Genomic DNA, 18,575 nt, shown 5'->3' with positions numbered 1-18,575 from the left:
TCCGTAACATTGTACAGGAGGCAGCAACTAAAACCATCCCAAAGAAAAAGAAAAGCAAGAAAGCAAAATGGCTGTCTGATGAGGCTTTACAAATAGCTGTGGAAAGAAGGAATGCGAAAAGCAAGGGTGAAAGGGAAAGATATAAGCAACTGAATGCAGATTTCCAGAGAATAGCAAGGAGAGATAAGAAGGCCTTCTTAAATGAACAATGCAAAGAAATCGAGGAAAACAATAGAATGGGGAAGACTAGAGATCTCTTCAAGAAAATTGGAGATATGAAAGGAATGTTTAGTGCAAAGATGGGCATGATAAAGGACAAAAAAGGCAGGGACCTAACAGAAGCAGAAGAGATTAAGAAGAGGTGGCAAGAATACACAGAAGAACTATACAAGAAAGATCTTAATGTCCCTGATGTCCACGCTGGTGTGATCACTGACCTTGAGCCAGACATCCTAGAGAGTGAAGTCAAGTGGGCCTTAGGAAGCATTGCTAACAACAAAGCTAGTGGAGATGACAGTATTCCAGCTGAGTTATTTAAAATACTAAAAGATGATGGTGTTAAAGTGCTGCACTCAATATGCCAGCAAGTTTGGAAAACGCAACAGTGGCCATGGGATTGGAAAAGGTCTTTTTATGTTCCAATTCCAAAGAAGGGCAATGCCAAAGAATGCTCAAACTATCGCACAATTGCACTCATTTCACATGCTAGCAAGGTTATGCTCAAAATCCTACAAGCTAGGCTTCAGCAATACATGAACCGAGAACTATCGGATGTACAAGCTGGGTTTCGAAGAGGCAGAGGAACTAGAGATCAAATCGCCAACATTCGCTGGATCATGGAGAAAGCACGAGAGTTCCAGAAAAATATCTACTTCTGCTTCATTGACTATGCAAAAGCCTTTGATTGTGTGGATCACAACAAACTGTGACAAATTCTTAAAGAGATGGGAGTACCAGACCACCTTACCTGTCTCCTGAGAAATCTGTATGCGGGCCAAGAAGCAACAGTTAGAACCGGTCATGGAACAACCGATTGGTTCAAAATAGGGAAAGGTATATGACAAGGCTGTATACTGTCACCCTGCTTATTTAACCTATATGCAGAGTACATCATGAGAAATGCCAGGCTGGAAGAATCACAAGCCGGAATTAAGATTGCAGGGAGAATCATCAACAACCTCAGATATGCAGACGATACCACCCTAATGGCAGAAAGTGAAGAAGAACTAAAGAGCCTCTTGATGAGGGTGAAAGAGGAGAGTGCAAAAGCTGGCTTGAAACTCAACATTAAAAAAACTAAGATCATGGCATCTGGACCCATCAATTCCTGGCAAATAGAAGGGGTAGAAATGGAAGCAGTAACAGACTTCATTTATTTGGGCTCCAAGATCACCGCAGACGGAGACTGCAGCCATGAAATTAAAAGACGCTTGCTCCTTGGGAGGAAAGCTATGGCAAGCCTAGATAGCATATTAAAAAGCAGAGACGTCACCTTGCCGGCAAATATCCGCATAGTCATAGCTATGGTTTTTCCAGTAGTAATGTATGGCTGTGAGAACTGGACCATAAAGAAGGCTGAGTGCCTTTGAACTATGGTGCTGGAGAAGACTCTTGAGAGTCCCCTGGACTGCTAGGAGGTCAAACCAGTCAATCTTAAAGGAAATCAACCCTGATTGCTCATTGGAAGGATCGATAATGAAGCTCAAGCTCAGATACTTTGGTCACCTAATGCGAAGAGAGATCTCTTTGGAGAAGACCCTGATGCTGGGAAAGACTGAAGGCAAAAGGAGAAGAGGACAGCAGAGGATGAGATGGTTAGATAGCATCACTGAAGCAATGAGCATGAAACTGAGCAAACTCAGGGAGGCAGTGAAGGACAGGAAGGCCTGGCGCGATATGGTTCATGGGGTCACAAAGAGTTGGACACGACTTAACGACTAAACAACAACAAGGGATTTATTTGTTAACAATTTGATTGTCGTACTATATTGTATGGAGGGAAATATTAACACTGAAAACCCATTTCTTTCCTGTTTGCTCATCTTCTTGCAAATTCAATGTTATTGACTGGTTAATGTTTCCTTTCCACTTCCCTTTCTGCTTCGTGGTCTGCCGTATGAAGGAATCAGGAAAATGCAAACACAAAAATAATGTTTTATCCTGAACTGCATATTACTAGAAAAAGACCAGGAGAGATGTGAGTTATTTGTATCCATTGATATGAGCATCCTATTATTATTTACCTTAACTTCAGTATTCATCCCAAGGACCAGGTCAATGGATCCCTGGTAGCCCCAGGCTCTGGTTGCTGCTTCTGAATAACAGGTTGGTATGCACAAAATCTGCCCTTGTCCACAATTTGATAATGGATAATGGCATTGACTTGGTGTGCATAACTGAGACCTGAGTGGGCCCACAGCGGGGGTTTCCCATCCTGGGAATATTCCCACCTGGATTCCGGGTTTTGCATCAGCTGAGACCCCAGGGGAAAAGGGGGATGATGGTGGCTATGAGTCATTGAGGGCTTTTAGAGGAACTGCTCCACAGATAGCTGGATGTGAGACCCTCTGATTCAAGTAGGGCTTTCAGGAACAGTTGGGATTGTTGCTGGTGTACTCCTCTCTGCTGGCCAGCATCATCCCTGTTTGAGGTGCTGGATGCCATGGCTAGGTTGGTGGTGGAGTCCCTAAGGCTGATGGTTCTTGGGGACATTAACCTGCCATCTGGTGACACTGAATCTGGGGTAGCTCAGGAGCTCATGGCCTCCATGACAACCATGGACCTGTCCCAAATAATAAAGGGCCCAATGCATGTGTGTCTGTGTTCGTGTGTGTCATGTTAGATCAGCTTTTTATCTCAGGACAGTTGCAGTTGCTGTCCTCCCTCCTGTTTTACATCTACATGAAACTACTAGGTGAGGCAATCTGTCAGTTTGTGGTGCACTATCATCAGTACACTGATGATACCTAGCTGTATATTTCAACCTGCACAAGGGGTTGAAATTTATAGCTGCACAGATGAAGCTATTGATGTACTAGTAGATCCAGCATCTGAAGGCTGTGTGGGTCTGGATAGGGAGGAATAGACTTCAGCTCAATCCTGACAAGACTGAGTAGCTATGGTTGCCTGAGTTGGGGATTTTTTCACTGTTTGTTTTGTATGGGGTTGCACTTCCCCATTCAACACTGATGTGCAACATGGGGGTCCTCATGGACTTGCAGCTCCTGCTCAAAGAACATGTGACAGTTGTGGCTAGGAGGGAATTTGCACAGGTTCATCTTGTGCACTAGTTGTGCCCTTTTCTCAACTGGGAGGCCCTTCAGGTGGTCACTCACACCATGGTCACCTCACAACTGCACTACTGCAATGTGCTGTACATGTGACTACTGCTGAAGACCATCCAGAAGCTACAGCTACTGGTACAAAAGGCAATGGTGCAAGCCGTAATGGGCACTTCACAGTATGCCCATGTATCACCACTGTTACACAAGCTGTTTTGGTTGCCAGTAGGCTTCCATATGTAATTCAAGGTTCTAACTGTCACCTTTAAAGTCCTTCTTGGCATAGCATTTGGTTATCTGAGGGACTGCTTATCTCCAATTATCTATGCCTCCCTGATATGTTGTGTGTGTGCTCCAGGTGCCTTCTATTAAATGCTGCCATCTTGTGGGACTTAGGAAGCTCTCTAGAACAACATCCCCCCATAGATATGAATGGCACTCACTCTCCTGGTGTTCTGAAATGCTCTTCAAACTTGGCTCTGTTCAGAGCTTGGTGGGTACTAAAGAAAGTGTGCACAGGCAAACAGGTACCTATCCCTTCCTTGTACACTGGGGCAAAAGTACCTCTAAAGAAGATTTCAATAGGTAGGCAAGTTTTGCAGAAGAAGCAGTCCTGGTCATTTAAATATGTTAATCCTGGCCATTCACTCTTTTGATTGTTTTTTAAAAATATATTTACATTACATTAAGCTCAACTTATACTGAAAAACAAAATATCCTATGTTCTAGGACAAAAAGCATTAAATGAAAAATATAGAATGGTTTCTAAATCAGTATTAAATCCTTAATGCAGTAAGTAAAATACATTTTTCATTTTCACAGATAACCATTTTGATTCTCAAAAGGAAATCTATGTGAAACCCATGAGAAAAAGACAAATATTATATATCTAGAGTTATTCTTAATTAGAAATAAAATACAAAAGCTGAAATGACAAACCTTGGGGTTCATCTGTTACAATTGTTTCCTTTTTCTGGCGGATAAGTTTCCACCGAGGTACAGATGGTGGTTTTGGTGGGGCCACCAAGGGACCCGACCTTGTTCTAGTTATCAGTACAGGATGGCTATAGATGTGGGAAAGACCATATTGTCGTAACTTTTCAGAAGAATCAGCCTGTAATATAATAAAAACAGCTTGGTTATATGCAGAATGCAAAATATATACACAGGAAATATTTTAATGTTGACCCAGTTATAATATTTTGTTAGATATCAAGATATTGAACCTATGCATTGTTCTGTGGAAGGAGTAAAAACTTATGCTAAGATTTAAATCTGAAACAAGGTTACAACTTATTAATATTACTATGTCCGTGATTAGAAACAGCTTGTCTGTGAAGGTTTCCATAAGCCCCAGAGAACAGCAAAGGTCCTTTTTGTCTAACACTGGCAAGGTATTTTTCAAGGAAATAAAACAGGCTTGAGAGGTATGGAAAATACCAGAAATAATGCCCAGATCAGTGCCCACATTTGGAGCAAAATAGTTTATTTTGGGTTGAGAATTCCTCTCAAAGTTGGTCAGCAAATGTGACTGTTCAACCTGGTAATTATAATTTCATTTACTTCTGGATTGTCCTTAATTATACAGTATTCTGAACTGGCATGTCCCCACATAGAATGTCTCTAACACTGATAGATGGGCTTTTCAAAAAATAAAATACTACAGTATAAATAATGAGCTTTCAGATATTCATAAACCTCTGTACAATGCTTGCAAAATAAATATATATTTATTCAAAATGCTTTGAGTTAGTTTGCTTAGGGTTTTTTTTTTTTTTTTTTTGAGAATCTGAGTCAGATATAAGCAGAAATATCTGTAAAGAAGTATTTTTCAAGAAAATTATATTTCTTCTGGAATGAACTGATATGTTTATTATATTTATTGCTATTCATTAATACTTAAAAAGCAAAGTATATAAATCCTTACCATTTTCTCTAATATAAAAATCTTTTTTTCAGGTACATAAAGAGGCATATAGCAAGCGTACACCACCATCTGTGGCTGCAATGGTGTTGCAGAACCTGTGAAGAACCCATTGAATCTATTAAATTGTATAAAAGAAAAGAAATAAAACTGTAGATAATAACATAATATGAACTGATAATATTCCATGTTAAATATTATGCTGCTATAAATGCAGGAACAGGATTTAAGAAAATAATTTTCTCCAATATGTTTCAATTAAGTAACTTATTCTGAAAAATATCAATGAAGAGTAAGTACCGTATTTTTCTGACTATAAGACGATACTTTTTTCTCAAATCCTTACCCTAAAAACTGAAGGGCGTCTTATTCAAGGAAGTCAGCCGAGAATCGCGCAGTTCCAAACTGCCCATACTTTGTTTCTGCAGAGAGGCTTCCTCCTATTGCTAGCCTCCAATCACAAGTGAAATAGCTTGTCTCCCAAACAGACTTCCTCCAATCACGAGCCTGATGTAACTGATGTCAGCTGATGCTGAACAAACCAATTAGAGGAAGGCTGATTGCAGAGACAAGCTATCTGCAGTTTCACTCGTGCTTGAATGTAATCAGTTAAGCAAAAGAGCCTGGAAATAGAGCTGCAGAGAGACAGTTTGGACCACCGAGTGTATCAGGTCAATGTTAACTAATTACTAAATAAAAATGTGTTCTGCACTATCTTTAAAATATTAATTTTTTAATTTTGGGCTGGAAAAGTGGGGCTGTCTTGTACATGGGGGCATCTTACTGTCAGAAAAATACGGTAGTTTTAAAGTATAAATAATAATCTGTTAGGGCTTCACATTTAAATTGTTCCTGTTTTATTCAAACAGACATGCAGTTAGAAGTAGAAGTACTTAATGTAATCAACTAATGTAACTAACTAAAATCAACACACATATATTATTTGGAGTTTAAAAAATAAACAAAATATGTACATTTCCTGAAATATAGAAATAATTTTTTTGCTCTGTGTAATTTTAGTTTACTTTTTGTCAAGTTTCTGTTAAATTATCTTCTATGAATAATTGAAACTTATTGGCTATTTAAAACACCTAGCTCCACTGATTTTCTTCACAATTTTCAACAACTAATCTTCCAAACAGGTCAAAGGTTGAAAAGCAGAGAAAAGCCTCACAAAGAAAGTAACAAATAACCAACAACTGTAATCGTAACAAGCAGAGCAAGCCCATGCTGAGAAGACAGCTAAGTAGGAGCAAGACTGAATGGCAAATAAATCTCCAGTCTTGAGAAGAGATGGCCTACAGAATCCAAACAGGGATTTCCTCATAGACATTCATCAAAAGAACAGCATGCAAATCAGTAATTAACTTCATCAACAGTTTTAAAACTGCAGTGGACCTGCTGCATTTCTGAAGTAGACGTATTCTTCTGAACACCAAATAAAATAAAATCTGAGTCAATATCAGATTCCATAATATTGAAACACACTGTGAAGTGCCTTTGGTTGGCTTTTGACATTCATTTCTCTGATATCATTTTTTCCAGCCTCACTGAAGTGAGGAAAAATATATTTCAATTCCTTATCAACCTTGAGCCATTTACCACAGTTTAGGGCAGGAGTAAACTACTGTGCCTTTTTTGTACCCTTCAGCCTCTGCAAAGCTTGCAGAAACAATTTTGCCCCTTAAAATCCTCCCTTTTTTGCTCCACAAAATCCAAAATAATGCCTTGCTTTAGGGTGAGGAGTATAGTAAATAGGCTAGCACTCTGGCTGGTTCTGCAAAGATGTAGAAAAAGTGGTGCATTCCACAGAATATTGCTAATGATATCACTGTGGTGAGTGATAGTACAGAATGAGAGTCTTCATATTATATTATTGTGGCAGGGTATAAGTGTGATATAAACAAACAAGCAATCAAGCAAATAAATAAATTTTATTGCTAGGGTGCCATCACTGATACACTGCTATGGGTCTGAGGATGATGCCAGTAACACAGGCTTTCAGTCATGAATATGAGCAAAACTATGAAAAAGTATATAATAGTCAGATTACCGGTTATTGACCTGCCCCTGACATATAATATGAGTTGTCATCAGAGTAGGAAAAGTTTTGTCTTACACTTGTAGAGGATTGGAATAAGAGCTCTGATTTCAATTGTGAATACTTCTGCTAAATTATGAACTCATACGCTTGACAATCTTGCTAAAGCCTTGGTGGCTGATGCACATATGTCTAGGACCTTTTATAATCTTACCATCAAGAAATATCTGAAGAGAACTTTGAAAGTCAGCAGACATTCGTGCAGAATGAGAAGCTGGCTTAAATTTATCCTTTTCACCATCTTTGCTTCTCTTCTTTCCAACTTCTTTTTGATCTGGCTTTTCTAAAAAAAAAAAAAATCAGTACACTAACAAATACTACAATACTTTGTCACAGACTATCCAGCACATCTTCTCTCAAGCAATAGATAGTACTGAAAACAATGGACTCAGCTATCCAAAACTCTGTTCCTATTTCTGATAAAAGGAAGTTCAAGGGTACATAAAATAAGGTTCTGTTTTCAAGCAATTAGAATGCTAATGAATCTTTGCTGATTGATTTGTCTATACCCTATCCAGATATATTGCAGAGAAAGAGACAGAGAGATAGCGAGGAAAGAAAAACAAAGGAAAAGAATATATTTCAAGCATCTAAGTCTCAGCCCTTTAAAGATTTTAAAAGTGATAACTAAAAATATTTTGGAGAGAGAAACAAATTGGAAGCAACTGAAGATGATAAAGCTGCAGAGTCCCTTTTTTTTAAAAAAATGGCCTCAATCAAAAATTTTGCTGTCCTATTTTCTAAACAACTTTCAAAGAAAACTATATTGTTGCAGAAATTCACTCTAGCTATGTGTGGGGATGGTAAGATTCATGTTCTCTAGGAAAGAGCACAGCTGGTAGTTTCCATGACCTTTGTGCACACATATATACATATCTTTAGTGTAGATAGAAACAACAAGAAGTGATTTTTTTCTCTCCAAAGCTAAATGTATGCATCATGCTTCTATAAAATATTAAATAGCTGCTCTTAAATGGGAAAGAAGCAGTGCAATACAAAAAGACAGGAAGGTACCAGCTAGGATGACAAACAGCAAAAATGAGATCTCACTGGGCATCAAAATATTTTATACGTTATTTTGGTCAATATACTAAAAGGCTGGTGTCTGCACAGCTGCTGGCATTTCTGGAAGATACTGATTATCTTGACCTTTTTCAATCTGATTCAGATTTGATTTGACAGAATCAGCCATAATGATCCTGATAAATGACTTGTGGGAAAGAAGAGTGTAATTCTGATGCTCCTGCTTTACCTCTTGGCAGCATGACCATGGTATTCTTCTGGATTGTCTTTGCAATTTGGGATTGTGGACATTTTGTTACATGGGTCCTGCTTCTATATGTAGGAGCAGTCACAGATAACAATACTTGGGAACTGTGTTTCTATAGCCAACAGCTATGCTATGGCATGCCATATGGCCTATTTTGTCTCTACTGCTGCAACATTTATCTGTTGGGTAGTTATCGGGGATTTGGAGTTGGTTATCACCAATATGCAGTTGATACTCAGCTCTGCTACATCTGAATCAGTAGAGGGTGTGAATGTTCTGAACTCAGTGTTTCGATGTAATGATGGGGTCCACGAGAGACAATAAAGCGAGACTGAATCCCAACAAGACAGAAACCATTCAGGAAGTGGGGAGTTTGGGTTTGCACACCCTCAAACAGACCAAGTATGTAGTTTGGGTGTGTTCCTAGTGTTGCCACTGTCATTTAACAGTGGTTAGTATAGATAGTCCTCGCTTAACAACCATTCGTTCAGTGACCATTCAAAATTATGACAATGTTGAAAAAATGGACTTATGACCCTTGCTCAAAGATATGGCTGTTGCAGCGCCCATGTGGTGACGGTATCAAAAGTTGGGTGCTTGGCAGGCTATCTGCATTTATGACCACAGGGGCGCTACAACTCCCCCACCCGCCTATCTCCCCCCATCTGCCCCTTTTCGTTCCTGCCCTAAAGCTGTCGTCCCGTCATCCCATTACTTCCCAAAGCTGTGCATCCCATTCTTGTGATCCTTTGGAAACCTTCAGGTCTTCCCCAATTCTCATGAGAATGCAACACCATATGACTTTGGTGAAGACATACAAGGCATTAAACAATTGTGGAGCAGGATACTAATCAGATTGCCATTGCAGTAATTTTGCAATTACTGACCTGGTTGATTACTGAAATTATGAGGAGAAGTCATGTATACTGAAAGCATCTGGGTGGGCCATTTCTTTAGTAGCACCCACCCTCTAGGATGTTCTCCTTGCTGAAAACTGGGAGGTGCTTACTATGATATCTTTTAGGCAACTGTTGAAATAGGCCTTTCTAAGTATGAAAGTATTTCTAGTATCTAGTATGAAATGTATTTAATAGTAAGATTATACAATATTTTAAATACTATTTTATTTACACACACACACACACGAGCCACTATGAAAGACTAGGGAGATGTAGGTTCTAGTCCTCCATTAGGCACAGAAGCCAGATGGGTGACTTTAGGTCAGTTTCTCTCTCTCAGCTCTAGACTAAGAAATTGAAAAATATCTATCTAGTAATCCACACTGAAGCAGCATGGTAGGTTATGGTACCTAACCTTCAATGAAGAGGTCTTTGTTCTGTAGTTTACTGATTTGGGTTGATTAGTAATAATATTACATATATAACAAAATATATATGTAAAATGACCAATGCTTCATATTATCTCCTCATCTAAACACTGCTGCTTGTTAGAGCAAAATAGTTTGGCTTTCTTTGGTTGCAGACTATTATATAGGAATAAAAGTCAATTCATTTGTTCCAGGATATGCCAAAGTTTTATTTATAATTAAGAGAAAATCCCCAATACATTTTGGACCTAATGTCCCTTTATTACATAAAACTAAAATATCCAAATCATAGATAATAATATTTACATTCTAAAAGTAACTTAAAATACATATCATCTGTATATTCTAGAATTCCCTAAATTCAATTTATCAGGAGGAGTCTGGTAGCACCTTTTTAGTTAAACGGATTTTATTAAAAGATAGACTTTCATGAATTATAGCTTATGATCAGATGCATGAAGTGGCTAAATTGATGTAAGATTTCAATTGGGGTGAGACAAGGGTCCTGGTTTCATAGTTTGGTAGTCTGAAAAGGGGCTACCAGATTCCTCCTGATTTTTGGCTATTGTAGACTAATACAACTCTCCTACAATGTCCAAATTCCATTTAGATTAAAAATCCATCTTTTAAGGTAGCATATCATTTATAGTTTGTATAATCATACCTTTCCCAGCTTTCTCAGTTTTTTCTGGCTTTTCTTGTTGCTTAACTATAGGCATAGTATCATTTTTTATCTCAGATCCCTTTAAATCTTTTTTTGCATCTTGAACTGATACTTTGGGTTCAGGAAGTGATTCTTCTGGTAACTTAAATTCTGGCACAATGTCTCTTATGAATTCCCAAATTTTATCCAAATATCCAGATCTTTAAAAATAATAAATACAATTATATTTTAAAAATAATGCCTGCAAATATATGGTACACCTGGCAGTTTTATTCTTTGATCTTGGGGAATCTGTTAAACCTGTTTTTAAATACTGAGAGAAAAAAAGCATTATAGTTTGCTAAAAGGTAAGAAAATGGTTAAAATGTATAACATCAAATGAGCGGAAGTGACTAAAATTCAGACATATGCAAAAAAACAAGTGTTAAAAACATCACAATATGAAAATAAGATAAAATAAAATAATAAAACACACTGTCCTGGGGACAAAACACAGACCTCATATCATTTACCATGGACTCATATACCTGGCCGCATGCCTAGGGGAAGAACTTAGTTTTCAAGGCCTTCTTAAAGGCTCGTAAGGTCAAGATCATCTGACTCTTGGGGAGGGGCATGGTTCCACAGGGGAGCTGCTGCAACAGAGAAAGCATGCCTCCTGAATCCTATAAAAAGATACTGTTTAATTGAAAGGACTCAGAACATGCCAACCCTGTCAGAACTTGTGGAATCATGGTATTTTTACCCAAAGGCCAGATGATCCAAGTACAAAATAAATACAGAATTCAGCACATGCAAAGAATAATTAAAAAAGATACGTTATAAAAGTAGAACTTACTGGAGAGGAATAATTTCTGGTATCCATCCAGTAAGTGCATGCAGAATTGTAAATTCTCCTAGTTCTCTTTTTCCAGTCTCATTTATACTATGAAAAATAAAAATATGACTATAAACATATGAATATTCTATTCTGATAAACTGTATCTCTTCATGTAAAATCTTCACTGCCAGAGTATTTTATTTCCATACAACCAGCAGAAGTTTACTTGCTGTGTACTGTAGTTATAAATAGTTGAATATCTATGGATTCTTATCTTCTAACATATCACACATATATAGGGTTCCTACTGTTTTAGATTGTGCTAGCTGTTGTAGAAGTTATATAACAGCTAACACAATTCAAGTTACAGGTAGCCCTCGACTTATGACCGTTTGTTTAGCGACCGTTCGAAGTTATGATGGCATTGAAAAAAGTGACTTATGACTACTCCTCGCACTTATGACTGTCACAGTGTTCCCATGGTCATGTGAACAAAATTTGGGCGCTTGGCAACTGGCATGTATTTATGACAGTTACAGCATCCTGGGGTCACATGATTGCCATTTGTGACCTTCCCAGCTGGTTCCTGACAAGCAAAATCAATGGGGAACCATGTGATTCACTTAACAACCATGTGATTCACTTAATGACTGCGGTGATTCACTTAATGACTGTTGCAAAAAATGTAAAGTTGGATGCAGTCATGTGATACCTCGCTTAATGACTGCACTGCTTAACAACAAATTTTCTGGTCCTTATTGTGGTCATAAGTCGAGGACTACCTGTATACAGATATAACTATAACATGTACTAGCATTGTTTTAGTTCTTTTTTGTTTGATAAACAATGCCTCTAGAAGCCATTCCTCCCAAATAAAAAAAGGTTTGAAATTTAAACTGCAACCGGAGCTACAGAAACAGCATGAGGTTTTCTACTTCTTTCTTCCTATATCATCCTACACATAGCAAAGGTTTACTGCTAATATTTGATGGGTTCTCCACATATGTATGAGTGAGGGATCAGAAAATCAGAAGAGACCCCCTAAGACTTTGATTATTTTATTTGGTAATACTAATATATATTGCCTTCTATTGCAGCTGGGAAGCTTCCATTGTTTAACAAAAGGTTCAAGAAGATAATTAGTTGATTAATTCAGAACAAACAAGCATCCTCTCTGTATTAGGTTCTGGCTTTGCTTGTTTTTTATCTCAAAACAGACAGAAGGAAGCTTGGAAAACATACTCATTGTTTGCTAGTTTAATGATGGCTTTGGATAATATCAGTGGCCAAAGTTCAATTTCACATGTTGTAGTTGGAAGCAGCATGTAATTGTCTTCACTGAAAGGTATACTGTCATCCACAATGATCTTTCTCCAACTTCCCTACAAAAAAAGAAATTAAATATTATGGAGTAGTAATGAGAAATAGAGTCACTATAAAAATCTGTGTGACCTTCCCAAAGTTTGACACTCATAATTTTACTAAATAGAAAGAACAATATGAAATCCATCTACAAAACAGATGTACAATACAGCTAGTAATTTAAAAATCATCTACAGGACAGTACTGATGAGCTATTCCTCAACTGTCAACATCCATGTGGCTTTTGCCAAGACAAGAATATGCTTTTAGAATTAAAATGACTAGCCAGCACATTCTCTTGTTATAAAGCATAACAAGCAAATAGCTTGACATCATTTTTAACTAAACTGAAATGCACAGGGACAGTGTGGATTAATCAGTATGGATTAATTTGACTGAACACAGCCAAAAAGACAAATGGAAGGTAATGATGGGTGACCAAAGCAAGGATGACTGGTTGGGTACTTGTATGTATGCTAGAAGGAAGTATCTGGAAAATTACCAAGAGTGCCCAATGCAACTGATGAACATTATTCAAGTGACCCAATGCTGGCTTTTTTCATCATCCTACTAATATTGTGATAATTGCACTTTCCACTTAGCCTCTCCCTATATTTCTTGCCAATAAAAGACTATTTTTTACAGGAAAACTATTTCCACAAACATGTTTCAATGGAAAGAGATAATACTTGCATCTACAGTATATTCACTAGAGTCATGCAGTGCCACATGTTAAACAAGCTTTTCTCAACCAGGGTTCCAGAGAACCCCAGGGTTCTGCAAGAGATCATGATTAAAGAAAAAATAAGCATCATTTTTTGAACTTCGCTAGCGCTCATAGTGGTGGGAATTTTTATGCGCTCTGACTCAACTGCTGGCCTGCTGCTTTGCTGTTGTTGTGTACATTGTAAAATGTGGATTGTCTAGGTTCGAACTGAATTATATTGTGAAGTTTTCATATTTTTGTGAAAAAATAATTATAGATATAATAATTTTTATGAAGGGGTTCCCTGAGACCTGAAAATTATTTCAGGGGTTCCTCCAAGACAAAAAAGATTGAGAAATGCTCTGTTAAACAGAGACTTGGTATTTCCCTGAGCCAAATGTAGACACAATAAAATAGCATAAGAAAATAATTGTTCATTTTAAAACATTTAAGAGAGACTAAAATAAGGAGGCTGTACTTCAAAGGCTACTTTAAGTGACACTATGATTTTATACTGCATATATCTGTGATAGTTTTTTTCTAGTGACTGCACTATAAGCACCTTTCTGATTACAGGGATATATGATAGTAGACTACTGGACTACTCATGATTTCCTGAAATACGTAAATGTGCATGGCTTTGATGCGTTATAGGAAACACTTTAAGTAGGGCTGTGCAAAACATTCAGAAGGGATGAATGCTTCATGAAAGCCTTTTCAAACCCACAAAGCAGCTGTGCCATACATTTGAGGTGTGGCTACCTCAATACTCTGAGCACACGTTTACACAGCTCTAACCTTAAATACATGCATTTAAAAGTGCATATATTTAAGGTTTACTGTAAAGTGACCAAAGTTAAGCAATCATACCTAAAATACACAGTATATCTAAACTTCTTTGCATTTTGAAATTCTTATTAATTCTTGGGATTATACATACATGTAATGATATAAAGACTTTGTGCATTAAGTTCAGTTCTTATGCAATAAGAGATACCCAGTAAGATATACAATAACAGTTAAACAGTAATATAATTTCTTAATAGCAGTCACTATTTCCAAATATTCCTTTTCTACTGGTAGTTAAAAAAAAGTTCAATAAAATTCATTTAACAATCTATAGAAAAAGCTAATACATAATACACAGATAGATGACCACTTACCATCCAGAAGAGTTTTACCACATATTTTCCATAGCTATTATACAATGGCATATGCCCCTTGATTGCTTTGCACAATGAGTAGATGTGTTCCCATGGCTTCCACAAAACTGGAGGTACTTCATTAGCATTAGTTTTAGCTTCAACACTTAAAGCAGTTGTATTGTGTAATTTCCAAACTGCATATATTTCACTTATTATCCATCTCATCAACTGAAGAGGGTAATACGGAGAGGGTATAGAGGAAATAAGAAAAGTTAGCTGAGCTCTGGTAAGAATATATACATTCAAATTCTTCTTATGAATAAATGATAGTGGACTATATGTACCACTCTGATAGATTCTATATATCTCTTCCTGCAATATCGCTGACCTGGATAGCTCCTAAAGCTAATGCACTGAAAGTGCAAAGGTTTGAACCCACAGAACATCAGCTGACTATCTACATCTTACGAATCCCAAATAGGACAGAACTGGTCATGTAGTACCTCCTGGGGTCAATGTAACTGAAAACACTGCACAGGATATACACTGGGTAAAAATAGAGAAATTTTTCCCCTGTCCAAGGAGGTGGAAGCCATGTAAAACCCTGTATATGGGGGCATGACATAATGTAACATCCATATCTCTTTGAGAGCCTAAGGGAAGATAGACTGTATATACTATTCTGGTAGATGGTATAATGGCTAATATGCTTGTTATATATATAAAAAAGAAAACTCCATCTTTTCTCTGTCTCAACTTGTACATCCAAATCCTCTGCCTATCTCAATCCTATCATGCTTGTTTTCTTGGGTTTGCCTTAATCTTAGAGTTGCTGAAGAACAAAAGCAGTGAAATTAAAAAATGGAAAACTGGCTAGTTAACAGTCAGTCTTTAAGTCAATATTACCATGATGATCAACTCTATCTAATCATTTTCTGTACCAGCTCATAAGGAAGGAACAAACTCTTTTAAATCCTATCTGTGTATCTGACTGTTTTAGTGCCATGGCACCACAGTCAGCTCTAAGTCAGTCCAGCAAAAAAGGTTAAATAAATAAATAAATAAATAACTTCTGTACCACACACAAAATTCTGCTTTTGCATCTTAGTTCTCTTGGTGAATGACTCTAGTTATAATTTATAAAATGTCATGATTACATTCAGTTTTGTCCATTAAATTCAAGGTAGCTTACTGCATTAAAAAAAAAAAGGTAAGATATAAACGAACACAAACAAGGTAGAATTCAGATGTAATGGTAAATCATTTAGTATAAAGCATTGTCACACCTAGACAAATTGAATAAGATGATGAGGAAAGCAATGAAAAAAAGAACATCAGTATAAAATTGGCAGTTTTGTAGGGAACACTCTATTATTATTAATAGAGTTAGCTATTATTGAATTAAGTAGAATATCTCTATTAGGGATGTTAGGTATCTCTGCTCAGATTCTCAACAAAAGTGGATTTTAGAAGGCGGCCTGTAAGACATGAATGATTTATGGGTGTAAATATGAGTATATGGGTACAAAAAGTGCAGTTTGGGAGATACAGAAGGGCTTACTAGGATACTTTTTTTAACCCCTATACCTAACCAGAGTTTGGGGCTCTTTATTTGCTTTTTTTTTAGTCTGGATAGATATTAATGGCAGAAACCTTTTAGAGTGCCTGGCCTTGCTCACTTGAAGTGAAGCCCTCAACATGCCACATGAAGCTTGGTAAAGTCTTTGTGCTGGGAAAAGATGCACATTCCTGGTTTAGGAAGTTTTAAACATTTCATAGAATATTTGATCCAAACAAATTGGAAAAAAAATTGTGTGACAGTCATGAAAAGCCCTGAATGTTCAATTCAGAGGGGGACAACTTTTTAGTTGCCAAGTACTATAATTAATCTTTTTTGAATGGCTGATGGCTGCAAAGTGAGTGGGGCTACATCACACACAAAGCTATGTAGGGGGAGTTTGGGGATGTTTTGTTTCTTTTTAAAATGTAATTTATCTATTTTAGAACTTCCATTACACTTTTCATGTTTCTCATCTCAAAATGGTAGGAAAGTGTTCTGACAGTTTTTAACAAATATCATATGGAAGGGGCATGATGTTCTATTCCCTGATCAAACATCAAATTTGCCACTATTAGGTCTTTCTGTCATCATTTTATTCATGAATTCATTTATACAGAATTTGTTGAGAAATATCATTTTGGAAATGGCTAGATAGGCCATTAACATCCATTTAGAAAGCCTGTATTAAATTTGTATCTGTACGTGCATGAACCTACAGATGGCTGATGTGATCGTCCATCAAACCTTTCTCATGGCCACGAGAGGAAAAAATATACAAGCTTCCTCTTCCAATTTTAAACAAAAATTATTACCCTCTGATGTCTAAACTTGGGGGATTGTGATTTGTTTAAATATTGATAACAACAAACCAAAATCTAATCCTAGAGTTTGTTAATTAACTCTTTAAACAAATCACAGTTCCTTAGCTTTGGACATCAATGGAAATTGTAGTTTCCTTAAAATTGGAAATAAATGCTACTAATCCCTATAAGGAAGAGAAGGTAACTCATATAGGCTGGATGAGAACCATAGCTTTAAACATAATCTTGACTGAGTTTCATAAGAAGCAGCTCTTATGAAACTCAGTGTTTATGACATGTTTAGATAATGATATCCATTTCTAGCTTCTAGCAAGATTATCTCAATAGAAATCATCATACATGTTTTCAATTTAATGGTAAATTATTGATTTTGGGGGGTATTTGTGAGCTATAGTTACACGCAAATATGAGTATTTTCATCTTTATGATTGTTGTCTTAAATGAGTTGTGCCTATATTGTAATTAAGTTGTCAGATGTGGATTATAGATATAGCATAAGAAACATAAGCTCTACTGAGTAATTTGGTTTTATCCAAACATTCAGAGGTGGTAGATTTGACCATTTCTGGTTAATGTCATTTTCACATGTCTTATGCAGAAGTCTGATTTGCCCTATTATTTGTCCAATTATTTTGACATTTTCAAAGATCTTCAATTAAGCATGAATGTATTTAATGAAATTCCTATCTGCATACTGCATGTAAAAGTATGTATCCTGTGCTTAAAAATATGAAATGAACAAAATCCTAGAACATCGCTATTCTAAACCCTGTTTCATGAAAACATACATATTTTAACTAAATAGTTCTAAACTGGCTTTTCATAAGTTGACACTAAGTATGCCATCACACAATGAATGCTCATTTACACTGTTTTCAAATAATGACCCAACATTTTGCTGCCTGATGTGGGGTCTAATCCTGTCTTTATCTTTCTCTGCATGGAGCCACTTTAGTAAATCAGTTCACTGTGTTGCATGACAGGACTGGACTTGCTTGTTTTTTCAGTTCAAAGGCACTTTTATACTTTTGTAACAGCAAATATCTCTTTCATGTAACTACACATTTATGCTTTATTTCTTCTAAAGGAATTATTGTTCCATACCTCACTGCCCATTAAATGTTCATTTGGTGAAAAAAGATCAAACCAATTTTCATTTTTTACTACTACAGGAACCTAAAAGTAATAAGAAATTTAATTATTTTATTAAAATATAAATGAATTTTTAATAATAATATGAAAGTTTATATATTTCAGGGCTCAAAATTATACATCAAAGTGCATCTCAAAAGACTTATACACTGATTAATAAAGTATGTTGAACAATATACATTAAGTTGGTAACAAATCAAGTATCAAGAATACTGTTAATATGTAAATGGACAAAAAAGTATGAAGGGGGCATTGTTTTCCATGATGGACATATTCTTTTTTTCTCCTCTATTCTTATACTCTGAGGAGAACCTTAAAAGCCTCCAAAATCTCTGAACAAAGATGACAATGGAATAAATATATAAACTATTGGAGGAAAAAAAGAAACTGGATAAATTCTTAAATTCTGATTTAAACAATTGTGTCCCTTTAAACTTTCAT

General features: G+C 36.5%; 1 protein-coding gene across 1 annotated transcript in view; it reads right to left on the bottom strand.

Moving 5' to 3' along the window:
* The window catches only part of ADGB (androglobin), a 109,650-nt gene that overhangs the window by 75,747 nt on the left and 15,328 nt on the right, over positions 1-18,575 (bottom strand). Inside the window, exons 4-11 of the mRNA XM_088141781.1 lie at positions 18,087-18,158; positions 14,619-14,828; positions 12,630-12,769; positions 11,406-11,492; positions 10,568-10,767; positions 7,461-7,589; positions 5,209-5,303; positions 4,221-4,395 (exon numbers count right to left, since the gene is read on the bottom strand). Coding sequence (XP_087997907.1) covers positions 4,221-4,395; positions 5,209-5,303; positions 7,461-7,589; positions 10,568-10,767; positions 11,406-11,492; positions 12,630-12,769; positions 14,619-14,828; positions 18,087-18,158 — 1,108 coding nt within the window. The remainder of the gene's footprint in view (positions 1-4,220; positions 4,396-5,208; positions 5,304-7,460; positions 7,590-10,567; positions 10,768-11,405; positions 11,493-12,629; positions 12,770-14,618; positions 14,829-18,086; positions 18,159-18,575) is intronic.

The sequence above is a fragment of the Python bivittatus genome, unplaced genomic scaffold (assembly GCF_059951505.1).
Source record: "Python bivittatus isolate LINGU-HERP-01145 unplaced genomic scaffold, Pbiv_v1 ctg000020_np1212, whole genome shotgun sequence".
NCBI classification, from domain to species: Eukaryota; Metazoa; Chordata; class Lepidosauria; order Squamata; family Pythonidae; genus Python; species Python bivittatus.
This window is presented reverse-complemented; position numbering and strand designations above follow the sequence as displayed.